We start from the raw sequence: 16199 nt of genomic DNA, 5'->3' as shown, positions 1-16199 counted from the left end.
ATTCTAAAATGCATATTTTTTTAGCTGTGAAGATTATTCAAGATCTCGGTCAACGAAAAGAAAATGAATAAAATAGAAATATAAAATACATACATATATCATGGTATATATTTGCATGCATGTATTGTCACCTCTTCATATTGCGTCATAAACATTTTTATTGTGAAAATGATATTATTTAAAAAATTGAAAAAATAATAAATCCAGTAATCAATTGATTTCCTTAAGGGTCCTTTCACTTATTACGTTCAGGGAGGGAGGGGGTGTGATTAATTTTCATTTAAACAATTTTAATTCCGAGAATTCCATCATACATTTTTGAAAAAAGTTCGTTATTCTTTAACGTAATAAAAGAAAGGCCCCTAAGAGATAATATTCTATGACATTAATACAAGGTCGTAGCCAGAAAATTTTACTAGGGGAGCTAAACGGTTTTTTACGAACTTTTTTAAAAATTCACCAAAAATATGAAAAATAAAATAAAACATTACAAAATAAACGGATTTTATATTTTTGTCTGTATCCCCAATGCCCCCTCTCCCCTTTGCTACGCCCCTGCAATTATATCATATAGTGTCAGCTAGGGTTCTTGCCGTTATCACTTTAATCAGTTATTTCCAAAAATCCAAAATCAATTTGTTGATCCTCAAACATAAGCATCCGATTTGATGACTCAATTTCATGGGCACTAACAGCATCTACTTCAATCAGCGCAAAGAAATTATTTCCTGCCTGTGTTTTGCTTAAAATAGACCAACGATTTGTGTTAATGCTTTTTGGAATTTTGTTAAAATCATTAAATCATCAAGAATTTCTCCAGGAATTCCAGCAGCATAAAAGCATTTTGGGATCCTACTAACTGGTGTAACAATCAACGGCATATTGTGATAACTGAGTCTTGCAATCTTATCTACGATCCATTTCTTTGAAAATGCATTAATGACCTTGACTTTGCAGTATCCAGCCTCGGATATCATGTACACAATTTGAGGCATTCTTTCACCATCCGGAATTTGTGATTTTCCTGTCTCAATCATTATAATTATTTCCTTAACATATTCCATGGTTAAGTATGTTTTTGGAAATTCTTTTGGAATAATTGCAAATGTCAAAAAATCTTCGATGAGATTCTCCGGAAATTTAGTGTTATTTGTTTCTTCTGTTTTGGCTGATTTAAGTTTCAAAGCTTGAAACTTATCCCTTAGTCCATTCTTCTTAAATTGTAGAAAGCTCTTCATCTTTCTCTCATTTTTGTATGCACCTGTTAAGAAATAATAGAATTAGGTGAAAATTCAGAATCTATATTAAAGCTAATAGTAATTAATAGAATTTTAAAGGCTCCGCTAAGCCTCACATGGACGTCAATTTGGCATTAATAAACCAAGCAGCTCGTGTATTACATATTGCCAATAATTAAAAAGTTGAAGAATATTTACTGCATATTAACAATGTATAATTTTTAACACTAGTTTATTGATAGATTTATAAAATTAAGATTGAACTACGACTCGGGCCACGAGTGTTAATGCAAGAGTGTGAGTGAGTTAAATATAACTTTTAACTTAATTAATAAACATATTACCTTTAATCATATTCATTTTTGATAAACTAATTATGCTTGTAAAATTAAATCGAAAAATCAATTTTTTAATCCCTACTATGTTTTTGCAACTGTCAAAAATATTTTTTTCTCCCTAACGTAAGTGCTTTATTTTATTCAACAGCTCAATGTGAACTGAATGATTTTTATTTAAGTTCAACAAAAAATGAGAGAAATGAGTCGTCGTTACTATAAGCGGAACACGCTTCATGAGAATATTCACACCATACGTCGATCAGTAAATTGTGATGACAAAAATAAAAATACAGAAAATCATTCGTACAGCATTAAAAAGAGTTGAAATAGAAAGATAGAAAATTAATTCTTTCACGTGTTTTGGAATAATCGGTTATAATTTACAAAAAATCGACTGTTTTTTTCCATTTTGTGCCTCATTCGATGTGCATCTCATGACCCTAAAAACTAAATCTTTGGTGCGGTGGCAAATATATATGAATTGCAACAAATCCCATGTCTTAATTTTGAGTTTAAGTCGAGTTATCGCGTGAACTAACTTGATAATAAACAGAAAGCGTTGTTTTTGGAATTTCTCTTCACTGGAAGCACCAATCGAAATGTGATTTTCACTGTTGGATTGGTATTTTTAAGCACAGATTTTTGGCTATGGAACACAATTCATGATTTTCACAGGGTAATCCAGCAAGTAAAAAAATTGTTTTACTGAAAACCAAAAACAATCTATTCATTCAAATTGAAAATTTGGTGTGAATATGATTCAAGAGAATCATACGTCACGAGTTTTTGAGTATATTGAGTACATGCTCAATTTTTATTTTATACTTTAAAAGAATGGAAAAAAAATATCTGCATGTGATTCATGTAATACAAAACCCGATCATTAATTTTTTTAATTTTCCAAATATTTCCATGAAAAACTATCAATTAGATTTTTGGAAAGGTAATTAAGTTTTCCATCTTTTATAAGAAAAATTTTTGGAAAATTTTTAGGTAATATATTAATTTTTGGTATAAAACGAATTTGATTTATGTTTAGTTTCAACATTTTTATGATTTCTCAACAATGGAATTATGAAAAGTATTGAAATTTTGCAAATATATTGCTTATAAAAATGTCTATAAACTGTAAAAGATAGCATTTTGGTTGCTTAATAAGACGAACGTATGTTGGAAGTTCAAAACGAAACTGCTTAGTTCCAACAAGCATTTGTCTGATGACTGAAACAAAAAAAAATCTTTAAATGTTCATAATTCATTAATGGATTGACGAAAATACAAAATTCTTTCAGATTTCTTTAGTTTGAACAAAATACTAATAGTTGGAAGCAGCAGTTCTGCTTTTCCAAGTCTGTAACAACATTTTTTTAATCTCAAATTTTTGTGTGCAATACAACTTTAAATGCATATTTTTTAAAACCACAACAGCTAGAAATATGGAAAGAGACCAAAAATCACTGTAGATATGACTATTTCATCCAGAATCTTTGAATTAGATAAGGACCCATAGGAATAAAAAACTTATTATGATTACAAATAAATATAATTATCATCAGTGAAAGTTGTTTACAGAGCTGTAGTTGACATGAATCCTTTATCAAAATGAACATTGACTTGAATAATTTTTCTTAATATTTGATTTTTTTCTCAGATAAATCGTCATCATGAAGGTCTACGTCATCATTGAAATGAAACTAAAATCTGTGTCTTCATAAGACAGGCTTGTTTTTATTGAAATTACCGTTTAAAGTAAATACAGAAATTATCCTTAATCGAATCATTTCACACATTTCACAGATGAATGGTGATTAGTTTAACGATAATTTGATGAGTATTTTCAAATAAAATCAATTGAATAATATTAATTTGTTTTATTGATTCATATTTAAATTTATGTCAGTTTAAATTTTTTATTTTTCAGCAATTAACATAAAGAATGTACAAAATTGTCGTGCAGTTATGTACAAATTCATTTTAGGAAATATTTTCGATTCCGTTTGCACATTATGTTAATTTTTATGCAATAAAGATAAGAACCTTTAAGATAAGAAAAATCTTGCCCAAGCTGTTATAATCGGACATGAGGTAAGCATCGCGCATATTTTGCAGCTGTTCTCTGTCGTGTGCCTTCACAAAAAACAACAACAATTAATCAAAATACATCCACACAATTAAAATGCTTTATCTTCTCATAGTCATAAATTAGAATGTAAGCACAAAATAAAATTTCGTATTAAGTATGTATAAGGAGAAAATACTCATTTTATATTATTTTATTTGTCATTTGCATGGCATGATCAATAATTAACAACTTCATAGTAATGACATGTCATACATGCGCTGCAGTTCTTTTCTATTCCTTACACAAATTTGTACGCATTCATCCTTTATATCAAGATGAAAGCTTCTATACTGTATATAGCCAGCACTAAGAAGATCGACAGTGAAATAAAATTTCTGTTGTTTTGGCGGATCTGGAGGTTCTGGGATGTATTTTGCTTCCTCGACAAACCAATTTGTTGTATTTAATCTGTTTTTGTCTTGAATTTCTCTCAAAAATTCATCGTCGACTGTGAAAAAGCTCTTTACTTTTTTCAGGATACATGACATTTTGATGACTGTCAATAGCTCACTTTCGTGAATCACAATTATCTTTTGATTCGGATATCTCTTTGTGAATTCCCTAGCTAATTGTAAGATCACGTCTTTCGTCACTTCATCCAAGCATGCAATTTTTATAAATCCTTTTTCATAAAATTTATATTGTATCCTAAGACCAGTGTCAGTTGATGTCCCAGGAAAATTGTCTATTTCTCGCTTAAATTCTTCAGCATAATCATTTTTCAATATTCGAAATGGATAATATTCTGCCATGATGATTAATGTAAATATCGGTGGATCAGCGATAGATAAAGTATCATTGTTTTCTTTTTTGCTTACTGGAAGCTTATCTAAAATGAATGGTGTCGGTTAGGTACAGTGTAATGTTAAATAAAAGCTAAGGATATGATAAAATTAGGACAATATGGAAAAGGATCTGACGCAACACATCTGTCAAGGTTCTGATTGATTTTACAAGTATGGCTGCCATGAGACTTCCAATTGAAGGCAACTAAGCCTTACATTCCAAACAATATTAATATATTCAAAGTCAATTGTTGTGTAACTGAATCTTAAAAATTTGTTTTCAGGAAGTGAAGTCAATCTTAAAAAGTAAGTATTATTTACCCCATGTCAATTTATCAGAATCAGTGCCATCTTCTGAAAAATAGTAGTCTTATCAGTTAAAGCTCTTATAATAGAACTCGATATAAATCCTTACTGAGATATTCTTCATTTTCCGGAGGTGTCTCACTATCATCATATGGAATCCAACTGTCTTTGATATCGGAATTAACTCCTAAAACAGTAGCAGCTTCCAAAGTTGAACTAGTTACTCTTGAGTCATCAGTTCTGCTTTCAGAATTATTGTTGCGATATTTTTGCATTCTTACTGTCTTTTCTTGATTTTTTAGACAGTCTGGACATTTGTCTATGTGTTCCTTAACATTGTATTTGCATTTTCCTCTGTGACCTTTTGCTAAACGTTCCTCACCATGAATCTTGCAATATGCACAGTTGTTGACCTTTTTTCTGACTTTTGTTGTACGCTTTTTTCTTCGCTGCATTTCACCTGTGGATATCCTGAAATATTTTAAAATTTAAAAACCATTCAGATATTAGTTGACAGCTCTTGACAAATTAAAGTGATTTATAAGCAGGCGCTAACATTTGCTTGTTTAACAAACAATGTAAGCGGCTTGTATTGTATTTTGAGACTTAAGAGGCGTGCCAAAACGAAAATAAATATTTATTTGCTTCTTTTTCGCTTCTTGTAGTCGTTTTATTCATTCGTTCATCCATTAATCTTTTTATATGGGTATCCAAAATAAGCAAGAAGAACAAATTGAGCAATTTTAAAATGATTTATTGAATGTTTTCATTGGTACGTTCGTTTTGGTGATCATGCTTGTAAGTTAAGAGTTGATTCCGTTATAAAAAATATTCAAATTAAATAATGTTATAGAGCGAATTCAAAACCCTGCATATGTTATATCTAGAGATTTCAATAACAATTGTTCATATATTTTAATACCGTGGTGTTGAATACCCTAATTACAGGAATGTAGCTAGAAAGTGTTTTGTGATTTCTTTTTTTTTGAAATTTCAAAGTTCCTAAATTACTCAAAAAAATTACAAAATTGAAGGGTTTGTGAGTTTGCAGCCTTGGACAAACTAGAAGGGAAAGTCAAAAAACCATGATAAAAGCATCTACAATGCATAAAATGATTGAGATCTCAACTGCGGATTCTTGGCCGAATCTTAAAGAATTGGAGTATGTGACCTCCCATCGTCCTCTCTGTCTATCACTCTGCTGAGTCATATTACTGTTATCAATGTTATACTATGTATATTATTTGAAATTATAACAATTTTCCCATTTATTGAAACTAACCAAATCTTTGTCATGTAAATGAATATTCAAAGATCATCAATCTATTTTGAGAAGTCAGCAATTTTTGATTTAATCGAGGTAAAACATTTAAAATATTATTTTATCAATTTTTTATCTAATGTAAATTCATTTTTTAAGGTTTCAAATTTAAATTTTCATTTAAAATTCAAATTTTAATTTTAGAATCTTCCTTAATTAATCTTGTAATTGATAATTCAACGGCCATATTGAAGCTGAAAAACAAAGCACAGTTGGGAAACATTTATTCCACGGTACACAAGTTTGAGGGTTCTAGTGTGGACGATGCTCAACAGATGCGTAATCAAATATCATTAAGCTTGATTTTGCTTGTTTCAGGTTTTAAAAAGAATGAATTCAGAAGTGTTTGCTTAATTATAAGCAAATTATAACTTTTGTAGAAGGTTTGTACATCAATATCAATATAAATTCCAGAACATACTCTATAAAGCTATAACTCTAAGTTAAAATAACTAGTTATCCGTATAGTTTTACGTAGTTAAAAAATCGAGTCGGAGTAGTCGTGGAAAGTTTAATTCCTAGTAAGAATTAATGTGTTAATTTAAGTGCAAAAAATATTTAGATAGCCTTTAAAATTGTGATAAAAAAGTTCTAAGAAATTGATACAAAGTCCTTCATTTTATCACAAAAATGTGATTTCGCAAGAAACTTTGATAAAAATTGAGAATGTTTAAGTTTTATTAAGCCACACAGGCTATTTTTTATGAAGAAATTTAAAAAATTGATTTTAAGAAAATTTAAATTTTCTCGGAAAATGATAAAATTCAGGGAAAAGTGAAAGAAAAAATAAAAGTGAATCTAGTACTTAATTGTGTTGCTTCGTCTAATTCTGAGATATTGCGAGAGAGAAGCTTCTCAAAAAGAAAAGCAATTGAGATATCTTAGTTATTCTCTTGAATTGTGTAAAGAGATTTTGACAGCTTTAATATCGTTGTTTATTGTTCTCATCAGATATTGATGTAAATTTTGCGTGAAAAACATGATCAACGCACATAAATAAGAAGATTTAAAGTAAATATTTAAAAAAATAATTCGCATTAACTAAAAATAACTTAAGTACGTGACTAGTGAAGAAATGTCTATTTTTAGGGATTAGGGGGTGGGGACCCTTTTGGGTTTTGTTTTGACTTAAACCATTGTTACGGAGCTATAAATGCTTTAACTTGCTGATAATCAAGATTCTAAATTTTATGTTTTTTGCTCCGAGTACCACATTGGAGCATTATTACTCATTGGATAACATAAGTTATACATGAGAGCGTATTAATGTTTTCTTTCATAAATTTACTGCACAAATGATTCTCTCTCATGAGTAAAGTTTTGATTTTTAAAATGAAAAAATTAAAAAATCTTATTTGAATATTGAAAATTGAATTTTTTACTATGCGATACAAAATTGTTCAACAAGACCTAGACATCAAATTTTTCTTTAGCTTATTTTTTTTCATCTTTTTCCATTTTTTTCTTTTAAATTAAAATTTTCAAAAATTTTAAAATTACTTCAATTAATTCATATTGCACTTATTTTAATATATCTGTTGATAAATTTATATTTTTTTGAAGTGTCGATACCATCATCAAATAATATTTCAAAGCACCACAAAAACCAGATTTTTCTTCGAAAACTTCTTTTTTTTCCAATTTAATTAATTTAAATTTACTAACAATAACTAAATTTATTCAAAAATATTCACTAAATTATAAAAATATATGAATGTTATTACCGTTTTAGTTAATTCCTCTTCAACGTCTTCACCAGATTCAATCCGTGTGATTCTGTCAATGTTCTAAACTATAATGCGAGCCCCGCAATGAAAAGTCGTCATTTAAACTCAATATTTTACTCGCGAGCGCAAAAAATTAAAGTCTTTGCAAGTTATATTTCGTATGTGAATGAAAAGTTGTGGCGTTTGACCGATTCCGGTGATTCTGAGAAAGACATGCTTCCACAAATGATCGAAGGTGATTAATAACAGCCGGCTCATCGATTTAAATTAATTATTGACAACATTTTGATGTTTTAGGCTCCATTTTGGGAGTGCCAAACAGGCAGGAGATATGGTTCAATGATGGGTAGCCTGTATGTCGGGATACGCTGATAAGTAGAGTTCTAGCCCTAAAAAGGAAATGACGTGGAAATGTTAAAAAATCCAATACCAGTAATATGTGACTCTGAGCAGTGTACAGACTGACATCAGCATTGGACTATGTATAAGCTTTTTTTTTTTTTGTCCGAAAAAGTTTGTACGTCATTGTTCTAGACAGTCATCTTTCTATAAAACGTCATATATTCTCAAACTGCATAAGTCAATTGTCTTTGAGTGACACAACAAAGTTAGCCAGGCACATCTACGTCACTGTTTTTATCCACATAATGGCAACTAGTTTGATAAAATTTGGCGTTTTGTGCCATTTTTTAAAAAATGCTTGTCATATCCATATCAATTTGATAATAAAAGAGTACTGGATGTTGTTGGAATTTCCGTCAACTTTATGAACATAATAAGGAGATTAGCTCGTCCGTGGGAGAAGAGGGGGATGGGGGTGGAAGTATGAAAGAGTAGAGTAGGGAAGGGATAAGGGTAGATTGATTCCCATATCACATTCCTTACATGCCCTTGAACAGCATTGCCCTATAAAAATAACTTCAAAATGAATATAAATTGAAAATTAATTCTGTTTTAAGTTATCAGCTTCTCGATTTTAGCCTAACAAACTTAAAAAAAAAATAACTTTTCCGAAAAATAATAATCCTATCAGTCAACGATACCCAACATATTTTAAATGTGCTCAATTATTATTAAACAAACATTTTAGTTTGCCGGAATTCTCAAAATATTTTTTCCAAAAAATCTTAAATAGCTTGCCATAAATTTTCAAAATTATTTACATGCTTATGGATACAACAAAAAATTCTGAGTAATTTCTCAGCCGCGTGTGTAAAAAAATAGAGCGCCATGCTTCATACACGATCACCTTATTTCTCTCTCGACTTTGTTCGCTAAAAAAAATATTGAATTTTATATTCATCGGAACTTGTTTTTGATTGTGAGAGTGCGGCTTCCCCGAAATGAGTCGTTATTATTATTATCAGTTTATTTTTTTGTCGGTAGGAGACTCTTTAAGGTTCTCAGAACAATAACCAATTGACTGGTGGAGGTTATCTTCAAATTTTGATTAATTAAATTAAATTGGATTGTTAAAGTGAAAAATTCGGAAGTGATAAGTGCCTGAATTTTTTGAAATTATTTTAATTCAATTGACCAAGCCAATTAACGCTTCTGAATATGATCATATGTTGGAAGTAAATATACAAAGTAAATGCATGCATTTCGTGAATCATCGTGTCTCGCTTCGTGAACTGAAATAAAATTGAGGTAGTAAAATTAAGTGTGGATTTTTAAGATATGTTAATTGAATTGAGTTTAATGGAAAAAACCACTCAAGTTGCTTATCTGGTCATCAATCATGTATGATGATCAATATATCAAACTCTGATTTTTGGATCATGTCTCTTATTACATAATTTATTACAAGTATTTACCCTGAAGCTTGTTTAACAGTTAACATGTACAAAAGCATTTGATCAAACGTCCAACTCCGACTCAAGCATCAAATGTCTGGAGTCTGCATTTTTGGAACTCTTGAACGACACATATGAAGAAGGCTCCTCCACGGAGCTTTTAAGGCTTTGCTAAACCTCTTTTATTAACATCAAATGAATGTCGCCTATTTTTGGCAGCCATATGGACGTTAAACGTCGGCGGCTTCTATTTGGTATTAATAAAAGAGGTTTAGCAGAGTCTTTTTCATTGTTGACTCTTGAGACTCTGTACATACTGAAAAAAAAGCTCATATCAGCATGCAGATTTGCAATAAAATTATTTGACTTCTTCCCTAGCATGAACCAGACATCGGATTTTGAATAGAAAAATTGACTTGAGCCTCCTCGACTTCATCCTAAATTCGAGTCCATTTCGAGCTTGTATCCCTAGAATGACAAGCCTTCTTTCATTAATCATCCAAGCACAACACTGACTCAAAATTTGGCCGAAAGCCTAATAAGGCATACAACTCAGTATACGATAAGCAATAAAATATTCAATTACACAGTAACTGTTGCGTATCAACTGATAACACACAACTTGTTATCAAATTCGACGTAATAATATTAACATCACGCTTCTGATATGTGACTAATCTTTTGTTAATATGTCATGAGTGGACGAGTAAAGCAATTGTCACTGGCAAAAATTGATAAGAAAATTATTTCCGTTCCCTATTTATAACTATTTATTTTTAAATTATTACAATAAAAAGGTATGAGATAAAATATCAAGGAGGTAATGAAACATGCTTAGTAAAAGTGACGAAATCGGATTTTCCTCGAATGAATCGCCGTTGTATGAAGGTCACAAAAATTCTTCATTTCTTCTTTTTTTGATATTTGAGCCACGCGCGGCAATTGTTGTAGGCTGTTGATAATTTCTCGTGAAAATTTAATTTTTTCTTATTTGCTGAATTCAAAGATGCTTAAAAAATTATTAAGAAAATTCCGTTTTCATATGAAAAAATTCCTCAACAGGCAAAATTAAATATAGCATCAGGTTGTTTCCAAGGTCATTTTTGTTTACATTCTAAAGTTATATTCACAAGCTAATTTAGATTGCGATAATGAAGTCAATGACATACATCTTAATGACTGTTTTTTTATCAAGCATATGAATATGTATGCTTCGTGACATTTATTGTGACTGTAAATGTTTAATTGCGGGATTTTTGTAAATTTTATTTGAAAGATATCAAGATGATGACTCAAAAAGGTTACTCAATTATCACATTTGTGCCTACATGTAATCATTCTGTTTGCTTTATTCAAAATTCACGTTATCTTCTATTTTTAGAGGCTTGCGTTGACATAACTTACTTCATGTCAATTTATAATAAATTAGAGCAATTTGTTAATAATAAATGAATCTTGTCAAGTTCAATAGCAAAGACTACATAAATATGTCGTAATATCTATTTATAAAACAGTAATAGCCATACTGTCTAGACTCTAGAGGATATAAAGTGTGAATACCTACAAATAATTAATGATGTTTATATTAATCATGAATGTGGTGAGTTTTTGTAAACACTGAATGTTGTTGAACTATCTGAGTCAAGAGCTTGGTGGTTTTTTGTAGTATAGTGAACGTTTTTTGGGATATTTTGCCAGAATCTTAGGTATGCTGCGGAATGTCTTAAGTGTCGACGGCTGGTCGATTGTCAAGAAGTGTATTAAAGGACCGTATACTTGTTACGCTACTTCTATTGATTCTCATCCGTTTTCCCTTCCTTTCTCTTCTCTGGACGTATTAAGTGAACTACTCTTAAGGATATCGACCATAAGATCCGCCAAATAGGATTGTTGATCTGTTGCACCGCCCCTGTTTTATTACGACAATCCTCATTTTCCCTTTACCAATCCAGTCTAACGATACAGCTGTGTGTAAGAATAAGCAATAAGGTGTACATTAAGAAGTCACATGACATTTAATAAAAACTCCAAATTTTACTATGTTTGAAACAAAAATTTATTTCCATTCTTCAAAACTTTAACAACAACATTGTGTTTCTTCCAATCTAAACAAAAATTTCTAAAATGAATATATCCAGCACTTAAAAGATCGACGGAAAAGTGCACTTTAAATTCATTATCAACTCCTCTGATACTATTGACAATCCATTCAGAAGTGTCCAATTTATTTTGAAATTTAATTATTTTAAGAAACTCTGGATGGCTGACTTTTTCCGTAATGTTACATGACATTCTTATATGTCTTGGCATTTGATTCTCATGAAGAACTTTAAGCTCCTTTTCGTTTGGTTTAAACTTCTTTACATCCAATAGTGATTCTATTATCGTCTTGTTACTACATGACACTTTAAGGCAACCTTTTTCGTAAATCTTTTTCATATCATTACTTGGTATCATCAAATCGACTAAGTCAGTGATCAAGTTTTCAATATAATCCGATTCCTTTTTGGTAAGAATTCCAAATGGATAATTTTGAGGCATAATTATTATTGCATATGAGGTATTGGGTTCAAATTTTTGGAGTTTAAAGCCGCCTAGTGCATGAATGAATAGAAGATTCCTAGAAGATGACTGGTTGGAAGCTTCTTGACTTGGTGCGTTGAATTCTGTTTTGATAACTGGGAGAAAAAAGATTTATATTGAAAATAGAAGTGATTATAGATATAAAGTCTGAATACTCTGTCTAAAGTGCAGAATTGATCAGTTACATTCCCGAGTGGCACATTCCGGCAAACCGCGCCATAAATATGGAACGAAATCAACCGTAATGTTGCCTTCAGGTTACCTGTGCGGTTGACAATTAATACGGCAACGTGAGGTGCCCTAGCGAACACATTGTGCTGTTCGGGACTATAGTTCCCCCTTTACAACTCAATTCCAATGATGTACCGTATAAAGCCCATTACAGGAATCCCATCCCAACAGTATTGATCATCCAATTCATATACTTAAGTAAGCTAATAAATAATACATACCAGGCATTTCCTCATCCACATCTGTACAATCCGAATCATCATAAGGAATTTCATTTTCATTTTTCGTTGCCGGATCATTTGGCTCCTCAATCGTCGTTGATGTACTTGGTTCATCTATACCATTGACACCTGATTCAGCTTTTGACTTTCTCTCTCTATGCTTTTGGGTATTTAAAGTCTTCCTTTTGTTACTTTTACATTCTTTACATTTTTCTAAATGTGACTTTACATTGTACGGACATTTATTACGATGACCTTTTTCAGGCTTGAATATACTATGATTTCTACAATAGGCACAGAATTTCGGTTTCATTGTATTTTAATACAACAACTGTCACATGTATAGTCGTCTAATTTATTGTGAGGAGCTTATAGCTGGATCTGTTGGGAAGATTAATGTGATAAATATATTTTATAAAGTTTCTGATGTTCATGAATGTGAATTTAATAAGAAACTATGTAATTAGGGCTATTTATGTATTGTGCTTAATAGTTTTTCACTTCAGGAACTTGCAAATAACAATTTTGTGTGATTTTGTTCTAGAAGTTTCTATCAATATTTGATATTTCAAAAAATTAAGCTATAACATTCATAAATAATGCACAAAATTTATTATTACAACTTTAAGGCGCTATAATAATCATTAACATGATTCACATCCGATAATATTCATCAAATTGCCGTAAAAATCTTGATTTATTTTCGATTATCACGTTTTTAAAATGGCGCTTGTTGCTTCAAGTGTTATGAATGTGTGAAATGATTTTTTCTGATTAAAAATCATCCACATTATGCCATTTTTCGTTGACGATTTGACTTTAATCACACAAATTCTTATCACAATTCACTTATTTTACATGATATTACGTCACTTACTTAATAAATTGATATAAATTTAACAAATTTCATTTTTAAATGTGTTTTTGTAGTGGTATAACATGTTGCAGTATAACTTTGTTACTGTATACCTTGTTATGGTATAACATGACTCTTTGTGTGGGTTAGGATGACTTTTTGTTACAAAACATTAAAATTTTGAATAATTTCTTAACGGATTTATGAAAAAAAGATTTTTAAGGATATCTGCTTATGTTGGAATTGTGATTGCACTTGGAACTTCCAAAGAATTCCCATTTCGTCATTATAGATGAATATAAATTGAATTTTTAGTGTCTTTGCCTCCAAAAATTCAAACTTGATCTGGGAAAATCCAAAATTTAATTTTTTATAGATTTTATTTGGGTTAAACCAAATCCATGTATAATAATTAAATTTACTAAGAAAAGAGATTCCTAAAAGTAAATCTGAATGAAATCAAAATCGCGTGAGAATTTTATTTTAAAAAGCACGTCAATTGATGATTCAGGGACTAATAATCAAATCAGTAACGGACTGTATGGCATCATTTGTGCCACTGACGAAAGTATTATGTTAATTAATAATATTGACGCAAAATATGAGGCGATGAACTTCCGTTCGTAAATCTTTTATTAGATTTCTATGAATCACTTTATTGAATTGTTATATAAAAATTTAAGATGCTAATTTTTCTTGGTATGTGGATGAATTTCTTGGAAAAAGCGATAAAGCTGATTTTGTGTCTGACGACTGTTCTCTTTATAAATTTATTCCCAATCGTGGACATTAAATAAATGCAGTTTCCATTTGACATTAATAAACACAGCGACACAATTGAAGAAGGCTTCGCTTAACCTCATATGATAGCCATATCGACGCCAAACGGAGGCAGCTTACATTTGGTATTGATGGAGGAGACTAAGCGGAGCCTTATTTATTTCCGTCTCTCGGCATTCAGCCTAGAATCACTAATTTGAAATAAGCGTGTTGTTTTTCTGAATCAGTATTAATTTATTGAGGCTGGTCAATTCCAAGTCAATTCTGAGAAATAGAAGCAAAAAAAATTTAAATGACTTTAATATCTGCACATTGTTTTTATACATATATCTGCTGCGCGTGTATGTTTATGCGAAGAAAACAGAATTTTTGAAAAAGATCATCCGATTTTAAGGCATGAGTCAGTTCACGTTTGTTTGCTCTCTTTCTCTCTCACCCAATTAAAATACACATTAGTTTTTTTGGTGCGCGTTGTTGAAAAAAGACAGCTCGTTTTATTTGTTCGATCAATGAGCGACATGAATGAAATCGCCATGGAACTCGAAATGCTCTGTTAAACCTCTTTTATTGACACTAAATGGAAACCGCCTCTATTTGGTGCAATTTACGTGGAAATCACCATTTATCGTAAAATTGAGTAGTAAGTTCTGTAGATAAGAAGCATTACTCAATTTTAAAGAACAAGTACAAACTTTGCGGAACGATTGTAAATTGCTGCTCAATAACAACCATAAATAATAAACAAATGCCTTGAATTCATTGAAAAAGTAAGTCTGAGTCACCAGTTTGATTAATGCCGAGTAAAGTTTCAATCGATAAATATAAAAGTTTATGCTTCTCACGTAGCTGCTTTGTTGTTAAACATTTTCGTCGGTTTTTTGTGTACAATATTCGGCTTCATCTATGATTTTATGCAAAATTTAACAATGCAATGCCTTTAAAGTAGAAAGTTAAGAATTCCCTTGATACACCCGTTCAATCGAACCAATACTGATTTATAGCAGCAATAAAGAAGTCAAATATTTACTTTGCTGATTCGATAGGAAGTTAGGATTTTATTGCTACTTCCTGTGAATCATTTGTTTGATCTGTGCAAGTCAGGCCATAGATCGATACTTTGTTGAATAATTGCTTCCTAGCTGATGTAACGTTAATGCCTAGCATCAGCAAATGTCTATTGTGTATCCAAACAAGTTTCTCAACACAAAATATATTGGATAGTTTCTAGTTTTTAACTATAAAAGTGGGTTTGTCTCATTCCAGTTTCAATTATACAAATTCCATTATAAATTTGTTATAAATGAAAAGAAGATCGCGAAAGAAGATTTTTGATGGAAATATGATATGCTAATATATTGTGTTAAATAGGCTATTTATAGGATTTCATGTGGATAGTTGATCGGAAGAAGATATGCTTGATTTGTGCTTGATAGTATAAGAAGCAGTAAGGTGCCTCTGTAGAGTGATTGGCAAGACGATTCGCTCAAATTTGATTTGTAAGAAATCAAGATGAAATTGGAGGTTTAGGCAACGTTGAATTAGGAAACGGGTCAGGATCATGAATTATAGCTTGACAAATTGGAACGACAACTACCTTTCAATTGGAATATTGTTAGAACAGCATTTTAACTCAGGAATAGATTAAACACTACATCCTACAACTGGCCGATATGATTTTGGCATGGAATCAGATCTTTTTTCAACCAAATTAATTCGCAAAAATCATCAAAAGAAATAACTATCAAAATTTTTTGACTCGACAATAATGTATAGAAGAAAATGTTGTCTTTCATTTCCATCTACGCTATTTATTGCTAGACAATATGATTTCATAAGATAAAAATAGATAAAACCGAAAATGTTTTGTATTTAAAAATAATATTGATTGTTTTTTG

The 16199-nt window shown here is 30.7% G+C and overlaps 2 protein-coding genes across 4 annotated transcripts; both read right to left on the bottom strand.

The window, feature by feature from the left end:
- Positions 1 to 56: 56 nt before the first annotated feature.
- Positions 57 to 7895, bottom strand: LOC139095349 (uncharacterized). Of its 3 annotated transcripts, none has more exons than XM_070646685.1 (4): positions 7835 to 7895; positions 4899 to 5260; positions 4805 to 4837; positions 57 to 1261 (listed from the first exon to the last, which is right to left on the bottom strand). In XM_070646685.1, exons 2-4 carry the CDS (start codon positions 5242 to 5244, stop codon positions 744 to 746), a joined length of 897 nt encoding a protein of 298 aa, XP_070502786.1. In that variant the 5' UTR covers positions 5245 to 5260; positions 7835 to 7895; the 3' UTR covers positions 57 to 743. The 3 variants fall into 3 exon arrangements, with proteins under 3 accessions (XP_070502786.1, XP_070502784.1, XP_070502785.1); XM_070646683.1 differs by lacking the exon at positions 57 to 1261 and adding an exon at positions 3492 to 4527; XM_070646684.1 differs by lacking the exon at positions 57 to 1261 and adding an exon at positions 3492 to 4527 and having other exon boundaries at positions 4805 to 4834.
- A 3775-nt stretch (positions 7896 to 11670) lies between these two features.
- LOC139095429 (uncharacterized) lies at positions 11671 to 13624 on the bottom strand. The gene is made up of 3 exons (XM_070646778.1): positions 13546 to 13624; positions 12669 to 13049; positions 11671 to 12311 (listed from the first exon to the last, which is right to left on the bottom strand). Exons 2-3 carry the CDS (start codon positions 12979 to 12981, stop codon positions 11671 to 11673), a joined length of 954 nt encoding a protein of 317 aa, XP_070502879.1. The 5' UTR covers positions 12982 to 13049; positions 13546 to 13624.
- Between the last annotated feature and the right edge of the window lie 2575 nt (positions 13625 to 16199).

The sequence above is a fragment of the Chironomus tepperi genome, unplaced genomic scaffold (genome assembly GCF_022539635.2).
Source record: "Chironomus tepperi strain 1889 unplaced genomic scaffold, CSIRO-AGI_Ctep_v1 contig_364, whole genome shotgun sequence".
In the NCBI taxonomy this organism is placed as follows: Eukaryota; Metazoa; Arthropoda; class Insecta; order Diptera; family Chironomidae; genus Chironomus; species Chironomus tepperi.
Note: the sequence above shows the minus strand (reverse complement) of the source record. Positions and strands in the feature narration are given on the sequence as shown.